Raw genomic sequence first — 14,777 nt, 5'->3', positions numbered from 1 at the left:
CCACGTCTGGGCATCCCCAGCGCACTTAGGGCGGCAATTGCAAAAACAACAAGTGAAGGACCGAATGTGGATCAATGTCACACATTCCCCCAGTCAAAAGATCTGGGCCCAAATCCATCGTTTTTTTGCACTCCACATATGCTTGATTCCGTTCTGGGAAGGACATGGCTTTTGTAGTTCGGACTGGACTGTTCCCATGGGGCAACAGGGTCAGAGCTGATTTGCATATCGTCATTGTCTAACCCAGGGTGGTGTGGAGTGCAAAAAAACGATGGATTTGGGCCCAGATCTTTTGACTGGGGGAATGTGTGACATTGATCCACATTCGGTCCATCACTTGTTGTTTTTGCAATTTCATTCATTCATTCATTCATTCAATCAATGGCATGTAAAAGCCACTTTTGGACGACACCCGAAAGAGTGACAGACATTTGTTTTGTGATAGGAGCGTTGGAAGACAGAATCTTATTGAGAGCTTCAATGTCCAGTTATCCCCAGTTCATAGTTGGTTTCCTGATGCTAGGTGCGGCTACAGGTGAGTCCACTGAGATCTCGCAACGCAAGCCGAACGCAAAGTGATCAGACCAACATAAGGGAAGAGCTGGTGGGCTTTGAATGTTGGATAAACTGGAGAAAATAGGGTCCAGTAGGTAAAGCTGCAGCTACATCAGGGCCAGAGCTCATGTGCAGCCATGTTTCAGTAAGAAACGTTGCGTAAAATAAATAGCAACTAGTAAATCCAGTATATGTAAACCGCACAGCTACCTGGAGGCAACCCGGCGCTGGGGGCCATTGGGAAGATTAAGCGAGCTGCACGCATCTGATCTGGGGCCATTGAGTAGGGGTTAGGCAGGACGCTTGCAGCGACTAGAGCGCTTCCCAGAGGGAGAGTGTGGCTGAACAAAATGGCCCCCGGGCAGGAACAGCCCCTCAAAGTACAAGTGCAGGAAAAAAATGAGTATAACACACTCAATAAAGCAGAAAAATAATGCAAAAGCAAGCAACAAAACTATAAGCATCCCTAAACCTAGAAAAGTAGAAAATGGTTTTGGCAGCTACCAAACATGACTACCCCGTCTCCCTCCAGGAATTGTGGTAACAAATCTATAGCCCTTTCGCTCAGTCACTCGTGCTTTCTCTCAGAGAAATATATAAGGAATACACAGCGGATCTTTCAGGCAAGTGATAACAGAGCGTTAGTACTTCTTAATACTCTTAAAGACAAAAACTTGGCTGCTTCTGTTTTTATTGTATATACCATCTTTATGTTTTGTATCTTTTTGATATCCCGGTCTGCAAGAGGACTTCCCCGATTGAGCAGAGTAAGTCTTTCAAGCCCCACATCAGGAGCTGTAGGGGCAAATTAGCAGACTAGTTGTTTGGAACCTGACTATTTTATTTAGCGACTTATGTGTAGTCATCACAAACATTTCTCCTGCTTGGGGATTTTAATTATCGTGTAGAAGATTTTTTAGATATGGAAGTAGCAAAACTGTTATCAGACTTAAAGACTTGAGGACTGCAACATAAGATTACAGGCCCTACTCACTCGGCGGGCCATAATCTTGGACTTAATCTTCACCACCTCTACTGCACTAACTTGTGAAACCCATGACTTTGAAGTGGACTGACCTCTCATTACTCTTCACCACCTCTACTGCACTGACTTGTGAAGCCCATGCCTTGACGTGGACTGACCACTCATTAATCTTCACCACCTCTACTGCACTGACTTGTGAAGCCCATGCCTTTGACGTGGACTGACCACTCATTACTCTTCACCACCTCTACTGCACTGACTTGTGAAGCCCATGCCTTTGATGTGGACTGACCACTCATTACTCTTCACCACCTCTACTGCACTGACTTGTGAAGCCCATGCCTTTGACATGGACTGACCACTCATTACTCTTCACCAACTCTACTGCACTGACTTGTGACGCCCATGCCTTTGACGTGGACTGACCACTCATCAATCTTCACCACCTCTACTGCACTAACGTGTGAAGCCCATGCCTTTGACATGGACTGACCACTTATTACTCTTCACCACCTCTACTGCACTAACTTGTGAAGCCCATGCCTTTGACGTGGACGGACCACTCATTAATCTTCACCACCTCCACTGCACTGACTTGTGAAGCCCATGCCTTTGACGTGGACGGACCACTCATTAATCTTCACCACCTCTACTGCACGGACTTGTGAAGCCCATGCCTTTGACGTGGACTGACCACTCTTTACTCTTCACCACCTCTACTGCACTGACTTGTGAAGCCCATGCCTTTGACATGGACTTACCACTCATTAATCTTCACCACGTCTACTGCACTGACTTGTGAAGCCCATGCCTTTGATGTGGACTGACCACTCTTTACTCTTCACCACCTCTACTGCACTGACTTGTGAAGCCCATGCCTTTGACATGGACTGACCTCTCATTACTCTTCACCACCTCTACTGCACTGACTTGTGAACCCCATGCCTTTGACGTGGACTGACCACACATTAATCTTCACCACCTCTACAGCACTGACTTGTGAAGCCCATGCCTTTGACGTGGACTGACCACACATTAATCTTCACCACCTCTACAGCACTGACTTGTGAAGCCCATGCCTTTGACGTGGACTGACCACTCATTACTCTTCTTTCAAATACCTAAAGCTGGGTTGCCTGAGAAACAAGACCTGAGCAAAAGACTCTCTTGACAATGGCCGCGCATTACTCCTATCGCTGAAAAATTGGATTTCTCTGTAACCTCAAAGGAACAAGACATAAAGCACACCTTAGCGGACTAGTGTAAGGCTTTAAATTCTGCCTTTGATAACATTGCTTCTTTTAGAACGCATGCTAATAATAAACAGAGGACTCGCGCCCTTTGGTATCCTACAGAGCTGAGCCCGGAAAAGTCACTATGTAAAAATCTAGAGTGGCATTTAACTACCAATCCTTACGACAGAGACCAGACACCTTTATTGCGCTCTTTTTTTAGGTGCTAGATTGTTGGCTACTGTGAGGCATTTCTGTTCCTTAACGCTGAGTCCTATAACTAATGTCAATCGACTGGGAGATGCGTCTGGTTAACTGAATAAAGTCCAGAAGGTCTTGGGTCCTTTTTTGTTAAAAGGTAAGAATGTTTTATGGGATACAGCCATGGATTGTGGTATGCAGGCTGCATTTTACGTACTGCATTGGTATGCAGAGTATAAAAGCTGGCAATGCTAAAACTAATCCCCATCCTGGAATAAAAGAAGACACACCAAAAATAGCTTATTCTAAAAACCCACCTTCCAAAAACAAGATACCAAACAAAAGGAGAATCTTAGGAGCTTCAGGTGATGTCCCTAGTGTCTGATTACTGGTGTTTGTTTAGGTTTACAGGAGTCCAGAGGTTACATAGCAAACCTTGTCTATGCATGCCGTGTATTTTTCATTCATTATTGTAGTTTTTTTGTAATCCACTCATCGTGTGCCAGAAGGTAGATGTATTTGACTACAGTTGTTTATATAGCGCCAGACTAGATCTGGTCTGTGTCTCCTGCTCCACAGCTTGTACCCGTAAAAGTGCATCAATGTCTCCTTCCCTTGGAAGCAAATCCACCTGTATTCCAGTTAAGGCATATTTATTCTAATAGAATCAGTTTCAAAATCCACTGTTCCTCAAGTAAATTCAAATTTAGTCTGCCCAATTCATTTTGGGGGTTCTCCCTTCATCAGGGTATGCATGTGAGGAACCTATGTTGTATGTTGTGTGCGGAAAATAGTGAAATAAGAATTAACCTGCAATGCAATCTAATCCTACATATACATAAATGAATAGTTTACTACATGTCCTGGTAGAGCCTAACCGCATGTCTGCGTTTGTGTTACACCAGGGACTTTACCTTTTCGATAGTGAAAGCTACTTCTGATCTACTGCCTATATCACGTGGCTTTGCTAAGGGTAGATAAATTCCAAGCAACCTAATTGCTGCCCTAGAGCGCCCAGTCCTGCTGCAGTGAGCACACAGCATTTGTAGCACTGGGTTAGTAAAGGTTTACCTGTAGGGCCCCTAAGCCTTTGTAGCACTGTTAGGTTTACCTGCGGGACCCCAGGCATTTATATTACTGGTAGGAACGGTGTATCTGTGGGGTCCCCAGGGACGCATTATGTTAATTTTATTCTTATTAACGAATCACATCTGAGAGGTGAGTGTTTCACTGAGGGTTGTGGTCTCTTTCTCATGCAATACATGGGATGGCATTGTTCTCTCTGAGTGCGTGTGAAGACAGAAGACTTCTATTATCTGGTGAGTTGCCCTCCTGTTCATTGGCTCCTGTCCAGATCCTGGCCCTACTTTAACAATTCAAGATTAATGTTCAGTAGTGGCAGTCACAGTATAAGGACTAAGAACAAGACCTGCTGTAGAGTTTTCGCTGTCCTAGGAAAAATGTCTGATGTATTTTTCTCTTATTCAAGACCACCAGGGAATACCTGGCAGTCGTGATGAGAATTTGTTTTTAAATGAATCCCACTTCCTGGGAGTAAAATAATTAGGGAGAAAGTTCCAGGGTGTGGGTGATTAGTTATTGGTTTTTAAAAACAAACTATTTTTAACAAAGAAGGGAGGTAGAGTACCAAGTAGGATTCCTACTCCACGGGCACTGATACATAAACAAGAAGAATCCTACTACTAGTGTGGGGAGAAAGGGAGGGGAAGCACTCAGTGTTGTGTAAAATACCCCTCACACACCAACAGGCCCCTTGGTGTCATGCTTCATCATCGGGGTCTTCGCACCCCGCTAGAGGGATGCGGCACGCTGCGACCTACGACTACGTGGGAGCGTTGACAGGTGTTGACTATGTGTGGTGTGTGTTGACTGTGAGTGATAGGAGGATTAAATGTGAGTGGGAAACGTGGTGAAAAAATTTAAAAAGTACCTGGCTAGTGGGAAAAAGAAAAAGACTTTATTTCGTACCCCTAGCTGGTGCTATTAAAAGGTGTGCAGAAAAAGACGAGGTTGATTTGTCTTAATTATGGACAAAACCTCTGGTGTGCGTCGACATGTTTCGGTACGTGTGTGTAAAAAGTGAAATCACTCATTTTAAAGTTGGCTACAATGTGCGGAGCAGCACGGGGTGGTAGAAGGAGGCCAATACAGGCGGATTTCATTGTGGATCCACCTACCTACCTTGATGCCCAGGATTTGCTCATGATGCAGTAGACATCAAAGACTACGAGACATGTAAATACATGATCCCAAGAACCGCTGTAGGCACATTGTAGCCAACTTTAAAATGAGTGATTTCACTTTTTACTAAATATAACCCCTTTTTATTTAGAAATACGTGAGTAGGGTTGGGAGTTGTGCCCCGTCCTGAAGAAGGTACACACGTACCGAAACATGTCGACGCACACCAGAGGTTTTGTCCATAATTAAGACAAATCAACCTCGTCTTTTTCTGCACACCTTTTAATAGCACCAGCTAGGGGTACGAAATAAAGTATTTTTCTTTTTCCCACTAGCCAGGTACTTTTTAAATTTTTTCACCACGTTTCCCACTCACATTTAATCCTCCTATCACTCACAGTCAACACACACCACACATAGTCAACACCTGTCAACGCTCCCACGTAGTCGTAGGTCGCAGCGTGCCGCATCCCTCTAGCGGGGTGCGAAGACCCCGATGATGAAGCATGACACCAAGGGGCCTGTTGGTGTGTGAGGGGTATTTTACACAACACTGAGTGCTTCCCCTCCCTTTCTCCCCACACTAGTAGTAGGATTCTTCTTGTTTATTTTAAAAACAAACTCCAGCTTTGGAAGCTTGTTTTTGAAAAACACAAAAGTTGGTGAATGGCCGCCTGAAAACATCCCCAAGGGATCCAGAGAATTGTAGACCAACTTCCTATAGATGGTTGAGATTGCTTTTTCGGTAGCTGGTCCTCCAGTAGGGATGCATCAGGCAACTGCCCCCCTTCCCGGATGTGACTTTGCAGAGCATGGCCACCTGCAAATGTCAGAACTGTTTTTAGTCACCTAAATTATACTTTTGTTGTAGGATTGTGAAGGACACAAGCACCTGTCCCCCCACACATCGCCCGGCCGCTCTAAGCTAATCAATCCCCATTTTGTGAAGCCCTGCAATACTCCCACTGCACTTAAGAGATCACCACCATACAGTGGAGTAATTTCAGTCAGCTTACCTTCCCAGCCTAAATACTTGGTAGCCTCTTTCCACACCTTTACCAATGTTTTGGTATGAGTAGATATGGTGCACTCATACTTTCTTCGATACAGCACCGGGGTGGGGTAACCTCTCTTGCTCATGGCCAATCTATCTACCCGGTAAGCAGGATCCTCATAGTCCGCAAAAACCCAGTTGTTGACTGCCACCAGCTGCGTGGCCCAGTAATACTTATGAATACTCCGGACCGCCGGTCCACCTTAATAAACTCCCCTCTGCAACTTACTCAGCGTGACGTGCCGCCATCCCACAACAGGAGCCGAAGTTCTCAGACTACCTTTTGAAAAAAAATGTCTGGTGGGATCTTAAAGGAAATTTTTTGCACAATGTACAGGAGACCCTGGAGGGTCATCACTTTAAATAGGGCCACCCAGCCCAGTAAGGAGAGCGGGAGCGCCCGCAATTGTGAAGGATCCCAGCGAAGACGGTCTAATTTCGGGAGTATGTTCCTGCCTGTGCTCTCTTGTAATGAACACAACCAAATATTTAAAGCCATGTAGTGCCACCTAGAGTGCAGCCGCAGGGTCCCTGCCACCAGCAGGAATATTAAGGACTTCTTCCAGTTGATATTATATCCTGATCACTTGGAATATCCTGAATAATCTCCAAGTATGTGAAAAATGTGTAGGATTCTTTCACTCTAGAAGGCTGGCTATGTGTCATATAACAAAACGTCTGAGTAGACGGAGATTCTCACATCCCACTCCTGATCAACTGGAATATCCCATATGAGAGGTCCTAGTGAACCCAAACATGTGTGAAGAGAATAGGAGACAAGGAACATCCCTGTCGGACGGCAAAGACTCGGTAGACTGTATTATTGAGGCGCATGCTCGCTAGAGGGGCCACATACAAGAGCTTAACAGCAGCGCCACTGGTTCAGCAAAGGAATCCCCTATTGCATATGGTACTCCTTTAAGGTGTCGGAGATTTAAGCGCGTTCCCTGGTGTGGCATAAAGCCCGATTGATCAGGATGAACCACTGTTGCAATTACTGTCCGCAGGCAGATTGCCAGGGCGTTCGCAAGGACCTTAGTCTCAATATTAAGCGGGGAGATAGGTCTATAAGACCCACACTCAGTTGCTGGTTCATCCTTTTTGGGATGACCGCCACCTCAGACGTTCCTTGGTCCTCCGGGAGACACCCTTATTTTCAGGCAGTCTGAAACCTACTCTGGAGGTACTCCCTGATTTTATCCATCCTGCTTTTATATAATTCTAACGGGAGCTCATCAGGCCCCATCGCTTTCCCTGTTTGCAAGGTTCCAACCCCCAGATTCATCAAGAACACATTTTGCTATTCCTTAATAGCGAAAAATACCGATTCGCTATTAAGGAATAGAAAAATGCTATTCATCAAGAAATCACTTAAAAAATAGCGATTTTTAATAATTCCTTAATAGCGACTCGCAAATTGCGAGTCGCAATTAAGGAATATCTCCCCATTCATTCCTATGGGCCTAGAGGCCCATAGGATTGAATGGGAAGACAATCTCAATTTGCTAATCGCAATTAGCGATTCGCAAATTGAGATTGAGATTTTAAGGGTGCAGGGATGTCCAAAGGGCACACTATTGCACCCCTGAAATTGATGTGTGCACATATGTTGCGCACACACATGCCCTAAGGGCATGTGTGTGCGCAACATGAAACTTAGAAAAATGCACTTTAGTGCATTTTTCAAAGTTTTTGATATTTACCACGTAGTTAGACTTCGCGTTAAATAGCGCCCCCAGATTGCGAATTCGCAATTTTAAAATGGTTCATGAATTGCATTTAAGGAATCTCAAATTGAGATTCCTTAAATGCAATTAATCGCCATTTAGCGATTTCTAGAATTGCGATTTTTGCATTTGGGATGATGAATCCCAAATGCAGAAATAGCGCTCGCAAAGGGCCAGATTCTCAGAATTGGTCTAGTGCGTCTCGGTCCTCATTCATTAGCATTGACAGGGCCAGGTCTTTCAGGAAGTCTCTCCCAGTATTTCCGTCCCCTTGTTGTCAGTGTCCTCAAGGATCCAGTTCCGTCTGTTTCTTGTCTCTCCAACCATGTAAGCAACTCATTGGCTTTATCACCAACATCATAGAGACAATGCTGGGTAGCCAGCGCATGAGTGCACACTATTTTCCATTAGTGCTCTTAATGTGTGCTGCTTCAGTTGATGGTGTAATGGGAGAGAAACTGATTCCCCACTTGCCAACCGAACCTCCAGGAAAGCACATTCCTTGTCCTGAGCCTCGCACTTCAATTTACGTTCCTTCGACATTCTCCCAATCAAGGCTTGTGTCTGGCCGCGAATCACTGCCTTAAATTCACCCTATAGCATGCAAGCTGATTCAACAGGCTGCCCGTTCTCCTTAAAATAGAATTCTGCTCTATCTCTCATACGAGCTTTGTACGTCTTGTTTTTTAAATATCATGGATCAACCCTTGGGGGTAGGATCAAGTCCACAACCGGCCCATCGAGTTGCACCTCCACCAGCGAATGGTCTGAGATTCCCCCTGCTATGTGCGTAGCAGCTCTAAAATCAACTTTATGGACAGTCTGGGTGAAAGGGTGGTGCAGGCATGCCAGACTACCATGTGCTGTAGACAGGTGCTTCCGGTTCTGATACCCTCTTCCCCTCTAGGGGCATTTAGGAGTATCATGAATATAGTATAGGTGCAGTTCTGTCACTCCAGTCACCCCAATGCGTATATGCTCTGTCGTAAGCGTCTTATCCTTCCACAGGATGAGTCAGTCTTGTCTGGGTTTCTTTCCTGTTTCCCGGCACTTGAATGGCACGCCCGAATACTTGAGAGAGCAGTGACCCACCAGCAGGCTTTTGTGGAGTGCTTTTGTCCTGGATGTAGGGCTGCATTTAGTAGGGCACCCACTCTGTCTTTTCTTTGCCTTTGCCTGAAGATCAGCAGTCCCAAGGTAGCAGTCACACCTGGCCTGTCGGTAAGTGCAACCCCTCTGGAGGCCCGACTGTCAGCAATTGAGCCCACACTGTGGCCGGCTGGACCACAGGCGTAAGCTCAGACAGGGTAATCGACACTGGACTAGTTGTAGTCCCTCATGGGCCTCTGACACAGAGTAGTCAGAAGTTCAGCAGCTAAAAGCCCAACACAGGCTCTCCAGGAAGCCAGTAGATACAGACCCTGTTTTGTTAGGAATTTGGCAAATGCAACCTTGAACACGCCGTTTGCAGCACACAATCGTCCAACTGGGCCTCAACAATCACTTTGTCGTAGAGTTTTATTTTCTGCCTTGAACTGTTGGGAGAGTCTTGGCGGGGCAGGAAGTCCCTCAGGCTAGCTGGTCCTGCTGGATGGCTTTCCGGCCCGCCCTGAAGGATAACGAGGATGTGCCGGACCTTGCTTCTTCCAGGGCAGCCTTGTCCTCCTGCTGGATAGTCAAACTCCCTTCCCTTTCTTACCAGACAGACAGGCTTCTAGGCAGACGTCTAGGCTCTTCAGGACAGGTACACAGCTTTTCCATTAACTAATTCAGCCTGCAGGTGATGTCCCCTCGACTTAGATACGCTGACACCATCGCTAGTGGTATAGCAGGCACTTGAGTACTTTGTAGAGCACTTTATTCCTTGTTATCAGAGGACTTTGAACTGGGGTATAAAAGAGGGATAGATGGTCCCACTTGTATACACAACTGGCAGGCGGGAGATGCTGTTTACTCTGTCGCACTCTCACATTGCATTTATGCTATGCACACCAACACCCTAAACACACACTTGATGTTAGCGCAAAGTCTGGGCACAGGTATAGAAATGGAGCATTCCATGGGTGTGTCAGTAGGAAGCCACTCCACTGACCATGATGCAAAGATCACATCAGGCTATTGATCCTTACAACAGGGTGCATTGCCACCACCGCTCTAGCTGTTAAACCCATGACAGTCCTCTGCCTTAAATATGGGCACACTTGGTGTGACCCTCCAGGTCACAGGACCGGTCCAAGACCTCTCATAGTCCATTGTTAGAAGTTGCACAGTACTGGGGTGGCAGAAAAATCTCATGTAATTGTTTTGTGGTAGATTTATCCCAGTATTGTGCAATTACCAGTTTGACGCCATTGACTGTGGAGTTGCCACAAGGAACAGATTCTTCTGCCTGTTAAACCGCATGCCATTCATTATTTCATAATGTTTTTGGGCTTTTATTTACCACTTGATTTAAGCAGGTGGTAGATATATGCATGTGGTTGGTTGGGCGGCGATGGGTGAAGCAGGGGAGGGAAGGGTAAAGAAATGTCTAACAAGGGGAAGAATTGAGTTAGTAAAAACACAGCATAAGTCTTGGCTGCTTCTGCTGAACCCAGAGTCTTGTGCGTCTTTTCAGTCTAATTTTCCTGTCTGGACAAAAAGGGTGTCCTGTTTTTCTGCACCCTGTACATCCAGGTGCAGAAAAACCTAACAAAGGTTAATCAAGTGGAATAAAATGAACACATGAAAGTACGCCTTAATTTCATTGCTCTCGATTCATACTCTGGACCATAGTTGAGGGATAGGTCTAGGCATAGTCCTCGCAATACACAATAGATTTGTGTGCCGCAGAGGCCAAACTCAAAAGTCAGGATACCAGATACAAGTATGTGGTAACTCAGGGAAGGGGAAAATGCCTGTTGTCCATGGAGGGGAAATTCCCATCCCAGAAATCTAGATTAAAAATTAATTAATAGCATCCTTTTTTAAATATCTGTTTGGTGCCAGTGCATATGACTTTAATTTCTGCCTTTGGGATTCAATGTTACAAGTCCATTGGGTGCATGTATCCTTTGTGAGCTTAATAAAATTATGAAAATTCTATAAATCCTCACTCCTACATCCAAGCACTCTCAGGCTACCATTCTACACTCTGCTCTGTCTGAAAAACAGCTCAACATTTTCAAAATTCTGCAACTCTGCATTGATTTGGCTTGTAAATTATATTTTGGGACATTTTCATGTATTAACTATTTAATTTTAATACTATAGGTGATTGAAATTACTGACAAAGAAAGCAAGATTTAGCACCAGGCAACTGAAGTCAGTGCCATAAGAAGGATTATTTTGAAAAACTGAAGGACATCCAGCCTTCTACGTTTAAACAATTTCCAAAATCTAGGTGTGGCGAGGAAGTGGGAGCTGAGGAAAGTACTATACTGTAAGTGAAGTCTCTAATTTAGTATTTCATTAACCCAGAGCAAAGCCATATCTGTGCACAGAATAACGTTCATCTAATAAATCATGTAATTCCAGAGAGGAAGCACGCATTGCATAAAAGGAAAGTTATAACAAAAGGTTTCTTCTGCAGACCATCAAAGGAAAGACGCTGAGAGAAGACTCCGAAGCTGACACGTTAACAACCGAAGGATTGGAAAATCACCTTTGTTCAACAACCGTTTTTAACCAGTTACCCAAGTTTGAGACTATCTGCCTCTGGGTAGAAAACCACGACCCACTCTGCTCACTCTTGCGAAAACCTTAAAAATTCACCACTTTATTGTGTTCATAACCATCTCAGATTGTTTCCTTTTTATTGTGTACTGTTCTGTAATTCTATGTAAATCGCCTCAACATTATCTGCTGTGCGTGAGTGATATGTAAAACAGTTAAATATAAAAATGGATTAAATGAGCACAGTTGCGCTATAGGTAATGTAAATACATCCTCGTCTTCAGAACTACAAATCTTAACCTTACACCAAACAAAGGAAGGGTAAAAGGAACTGATGTTCTGCGACTGGTGATCCACAATAGTACTGTGCACATTCTAACATCCTCAGTTACTGCCATTACGTCAGTGCAAAAAGGTACTTATCAGTTTAATTAATAAATATCAGACTAACACCTTATCACTGCATTGTTAAGAACCTATACAAATAGATTTGAGAAAATCTTCAGTCACAAAATAAGTTGCTGCCGGATAGGCTATAACCTAAAGTCTATTATCTGCTAGAAAAATTTCGACAGGTGTTACAGGGCTGCTTCCAGACATAGTTTGCTCAATTCAAGTGTTAAAAAGATTACACACAATTTCTTTTAGAGATAAATGCTGAACATTATCTAAACAAGCCTGACTCTAAAATCGGGTTCCCTTTTACCGTGGCATATAAGCAAGAGAAAACGAATCGTAGAGCTATTAACTCTAGGTATACACCTTATAAAAACACAGACTGTGAGAACAAATTCAGTGTTCAAAACCACCTCAAAGAAGGCAAATAACTTAATTTGGGGGAAAAAGTTACATGTGCCAATAAAGACACAGCCATAAATCTTATCTCACAGAATTTGACATAATGCACACTAGGGGAATCCACTCTCAGTGCAAAGTATGCCAAAAAAGTTTCAGGCGTAAATCTTATCTCACTGAGCATATGAGAATCCACACTGGGGAAAACCACTCTCCGTGCAAAGTATGCCAAAAAAGTTTCAGGCGTAAATCTTATCTCACTGAGCATATGAGAATCCATACTGGGGAAAAACCTTATCAGTGCTCTGAATGCCAGAAAAGGTTTTGTAACAAACCAAGCCTATCTCGACATGCATTAACCCACTCTGTGGAAAAACCTTATCAGTGCTCTGAATGCCAGAAATGTTACAGTGACCAAAGCAGTCTCACTCAGCATATAAGAACCCACATTGGGGAAAAATCTTTTCAGTGCTCTGAATGCCAGAAATGTTTCAGTGTCCAAAGCAGTCTCACTCGGCATATAAGAACCCACACTGGGGAAAAACCTTTTCAGTGCTCTGAATGCCAGAAATGTTTCAGTTACAAAATCACACTCACTGAACATACAAGAATCCACACTGGGGAAAACCCTTATCAGTGTTCTGAATGCCCAAAACATTTCAACCGTAAATCTATTCTAACTGCACATTTGAGATTCCACACTGGGGAAAAACCTTATCAGTGCTCTGAATGCCAGAAAAGGTTTAGTTTCAAAGCGACTCTATATCAACATGCATTTACGCACTCTGTGGAAAAAGCTTATCAGTGCTCTGAATGCCCGCAATGTTTCAGTACAAAAAGTAGTCTTACACGGCACATAAGAATCCACACTGGCGAAAACCGTTATCAGTGCTCTGAATGCCAGAAATGTTTCAGTGAAAAACGCTCTCTCACTCTGCATATAAAAACCCACACAGGGGAACAACCTTATCAGTGCTCTGAATGTCAGAAATGTTTCATAAACAAATGCAGTCTCACTAAGCATATAAGAATCCACACTGGGGAAAAACCTTATCAGTGCTCTGAATGCCCAAAAGATTTCAGACTTAAATCACTTCTAACTGCACATGTGAGATTTCACACTGGGGAAAAACCTTATCAGTGCTCTGAATGCCAGAAATGTTTCAGTGACAAAATAAGACTCACTCAACATACAAGAATCCACACTGGGAAAAAACCTTATCAGTGCTCTGAATGCCACAAATGTTTCAGTGTAAAAAGCAATCTCATTCAGCATATAAGAACCCACACTGGGGAAAAACCTTATCAGTGCTCTGAATGCCACAAATGTTTCAGTGAAAAAGGCAGTCTCACTTACCATATAAGAATCCACACTGGAGAAAAGCCTTATCAGTGCTCCGAATGCCTAAAATGTTTCAGCCAAAAATCTTATCTCACTGAACATGTGAGAAACCACACTAGAGAAAAAAAATTATCAGTGCTCTAAATGTCAGAAAAGATTCAGAGAAAGAGATGGTTTAAAGCGCCATAAGAAAACACACTGTCAAAATAAATCAGTGCTCCGAATGCCAGAAAAGCATCAATTTTAAACGCAATCTCACTCTACATGAGCAGACGCACACAGGGGAAAAACATTACCAATGCTGTGAATGCCAGAAATTCCTTTTTGATTGGCACAGCCTCACTAACAATAAGCGACTCCATACTGATGGAAAACCTTATGGTGCTCTGAATGCCAGAAAAGCTGCAGAGAAAAACGCTATCTCGCCATGAGAAGCTCCACACTGGAGAAAATCCTTATGTCTTAAAAGCTTGTGTCTGAAAGACTGTTCTGCTTCATGAGAGATCCCACTCTGGGGAAAAACCTTAGGAGTGCTCGAGATGCAAGCAATGTTTTGGTTACAAATTACTTCTCACTTGACATGAGCGAACTCACACGGGGGAAAAAAGCCTTAAGTGTGTTATGAATGTCAGATAAGGTTTAGTCTTGAATACAATGTCACTTCACAAGAGAGAATTCCCACTGGACGAAAGCCTTATACAGGAGGGGAAAGCCAGAAACGTTATACTCAGAAAGGAGATCTCACTAAACATGAGAAATGCATCTACACCAGGTGTAAAGTAAGGCGTATCTTGAGTTGCAGAAAAGCTTCTAACAACCTGATTTTACATGAGAGAGCACATATTGTAGTTGCAATAGGATTCATCAAGAAACTCTTGGAGGATAACTTAGGCTGCCCGCATGCACCCTCCAAAAAAATTTCTGGTCTATAATTTTTTTAATTGCAACCGAATCCACAATTTGAGTGTCTGAAAGTTACAAAACTCTTAAGGTCTTTACTTGACACAGAGAAGTGTTAGTGCTTGCAAAA

The 14,777-nt window shown here is 43.8% G+C and overlaps 1 protein-coding gene and 1 long non-coding RNA gene across 2 annotated transcripts in view; both read left to right on the top strand.

Moving 5' to 3' along the window:
* The window catches only part of LOC147737695 (uncharacterized), a 43,146-nt gene extending 31,342 nt beyond the window's left edge, over positions 1–11,804 (top strand). Inside the window, exons 2-3 of the long non-coding RNA XR_015299349.1 lie at positions 11,209–11,377; positions 11,528–11,804. This is a non-coding gene — a long non-coding RNA (uncharacterized LOC147737695). The remainder of the gene's footprint in view (positions 1–11,208; positions 11,378–11,527) is intronic.
* A 707-nt stretch (positions 11,805–12,511) lies between these two features.
* Positions 12,512–13,891, top strand: LOC147737694 (uncharacterized). Its single transcript, XM_086924900.1, has one exon. It carries the CDS (start codon positions 12,512–12,514, stop codon positions 13,889–13,891), a length of 1,380 nt encoding a protein of 459 aa, XP_086781026.1.
* Positions 13,892–14,777: the final 886 nt, after the last annotated feature.

Source organism: Lissotriton vulgaris, chromosome 1_1 (genome assembly GCF_964263255.1).
Source record: "Lissotriton vulgaris chromosome 1_1, aLisVul1.2, whole genome shotgun sequence".
NCBI classification, from domain to species: domain Eukaryota; kingdom Metazoa; phylum Chordata; class Amphibia; order Caudata; family Salamandridae; genus Lissotriton; species Lissotriton vulgaris.
The sequence above is the reverse complement of the archived record's forward strand: the minus strand, read 5'-3'. Positions and strand labels throughout refer to the sequence as shown.

Bases quoted from the DNA above. Each gene is read 5' to 3' on its own strand.
- LOC147737694 (XM_086924900.1), top strand. From the start codon at position 12,512: ATGCACACTAGGGGAATCCACTCTCAGTGCAAAGTATGCCAAAAAAGT.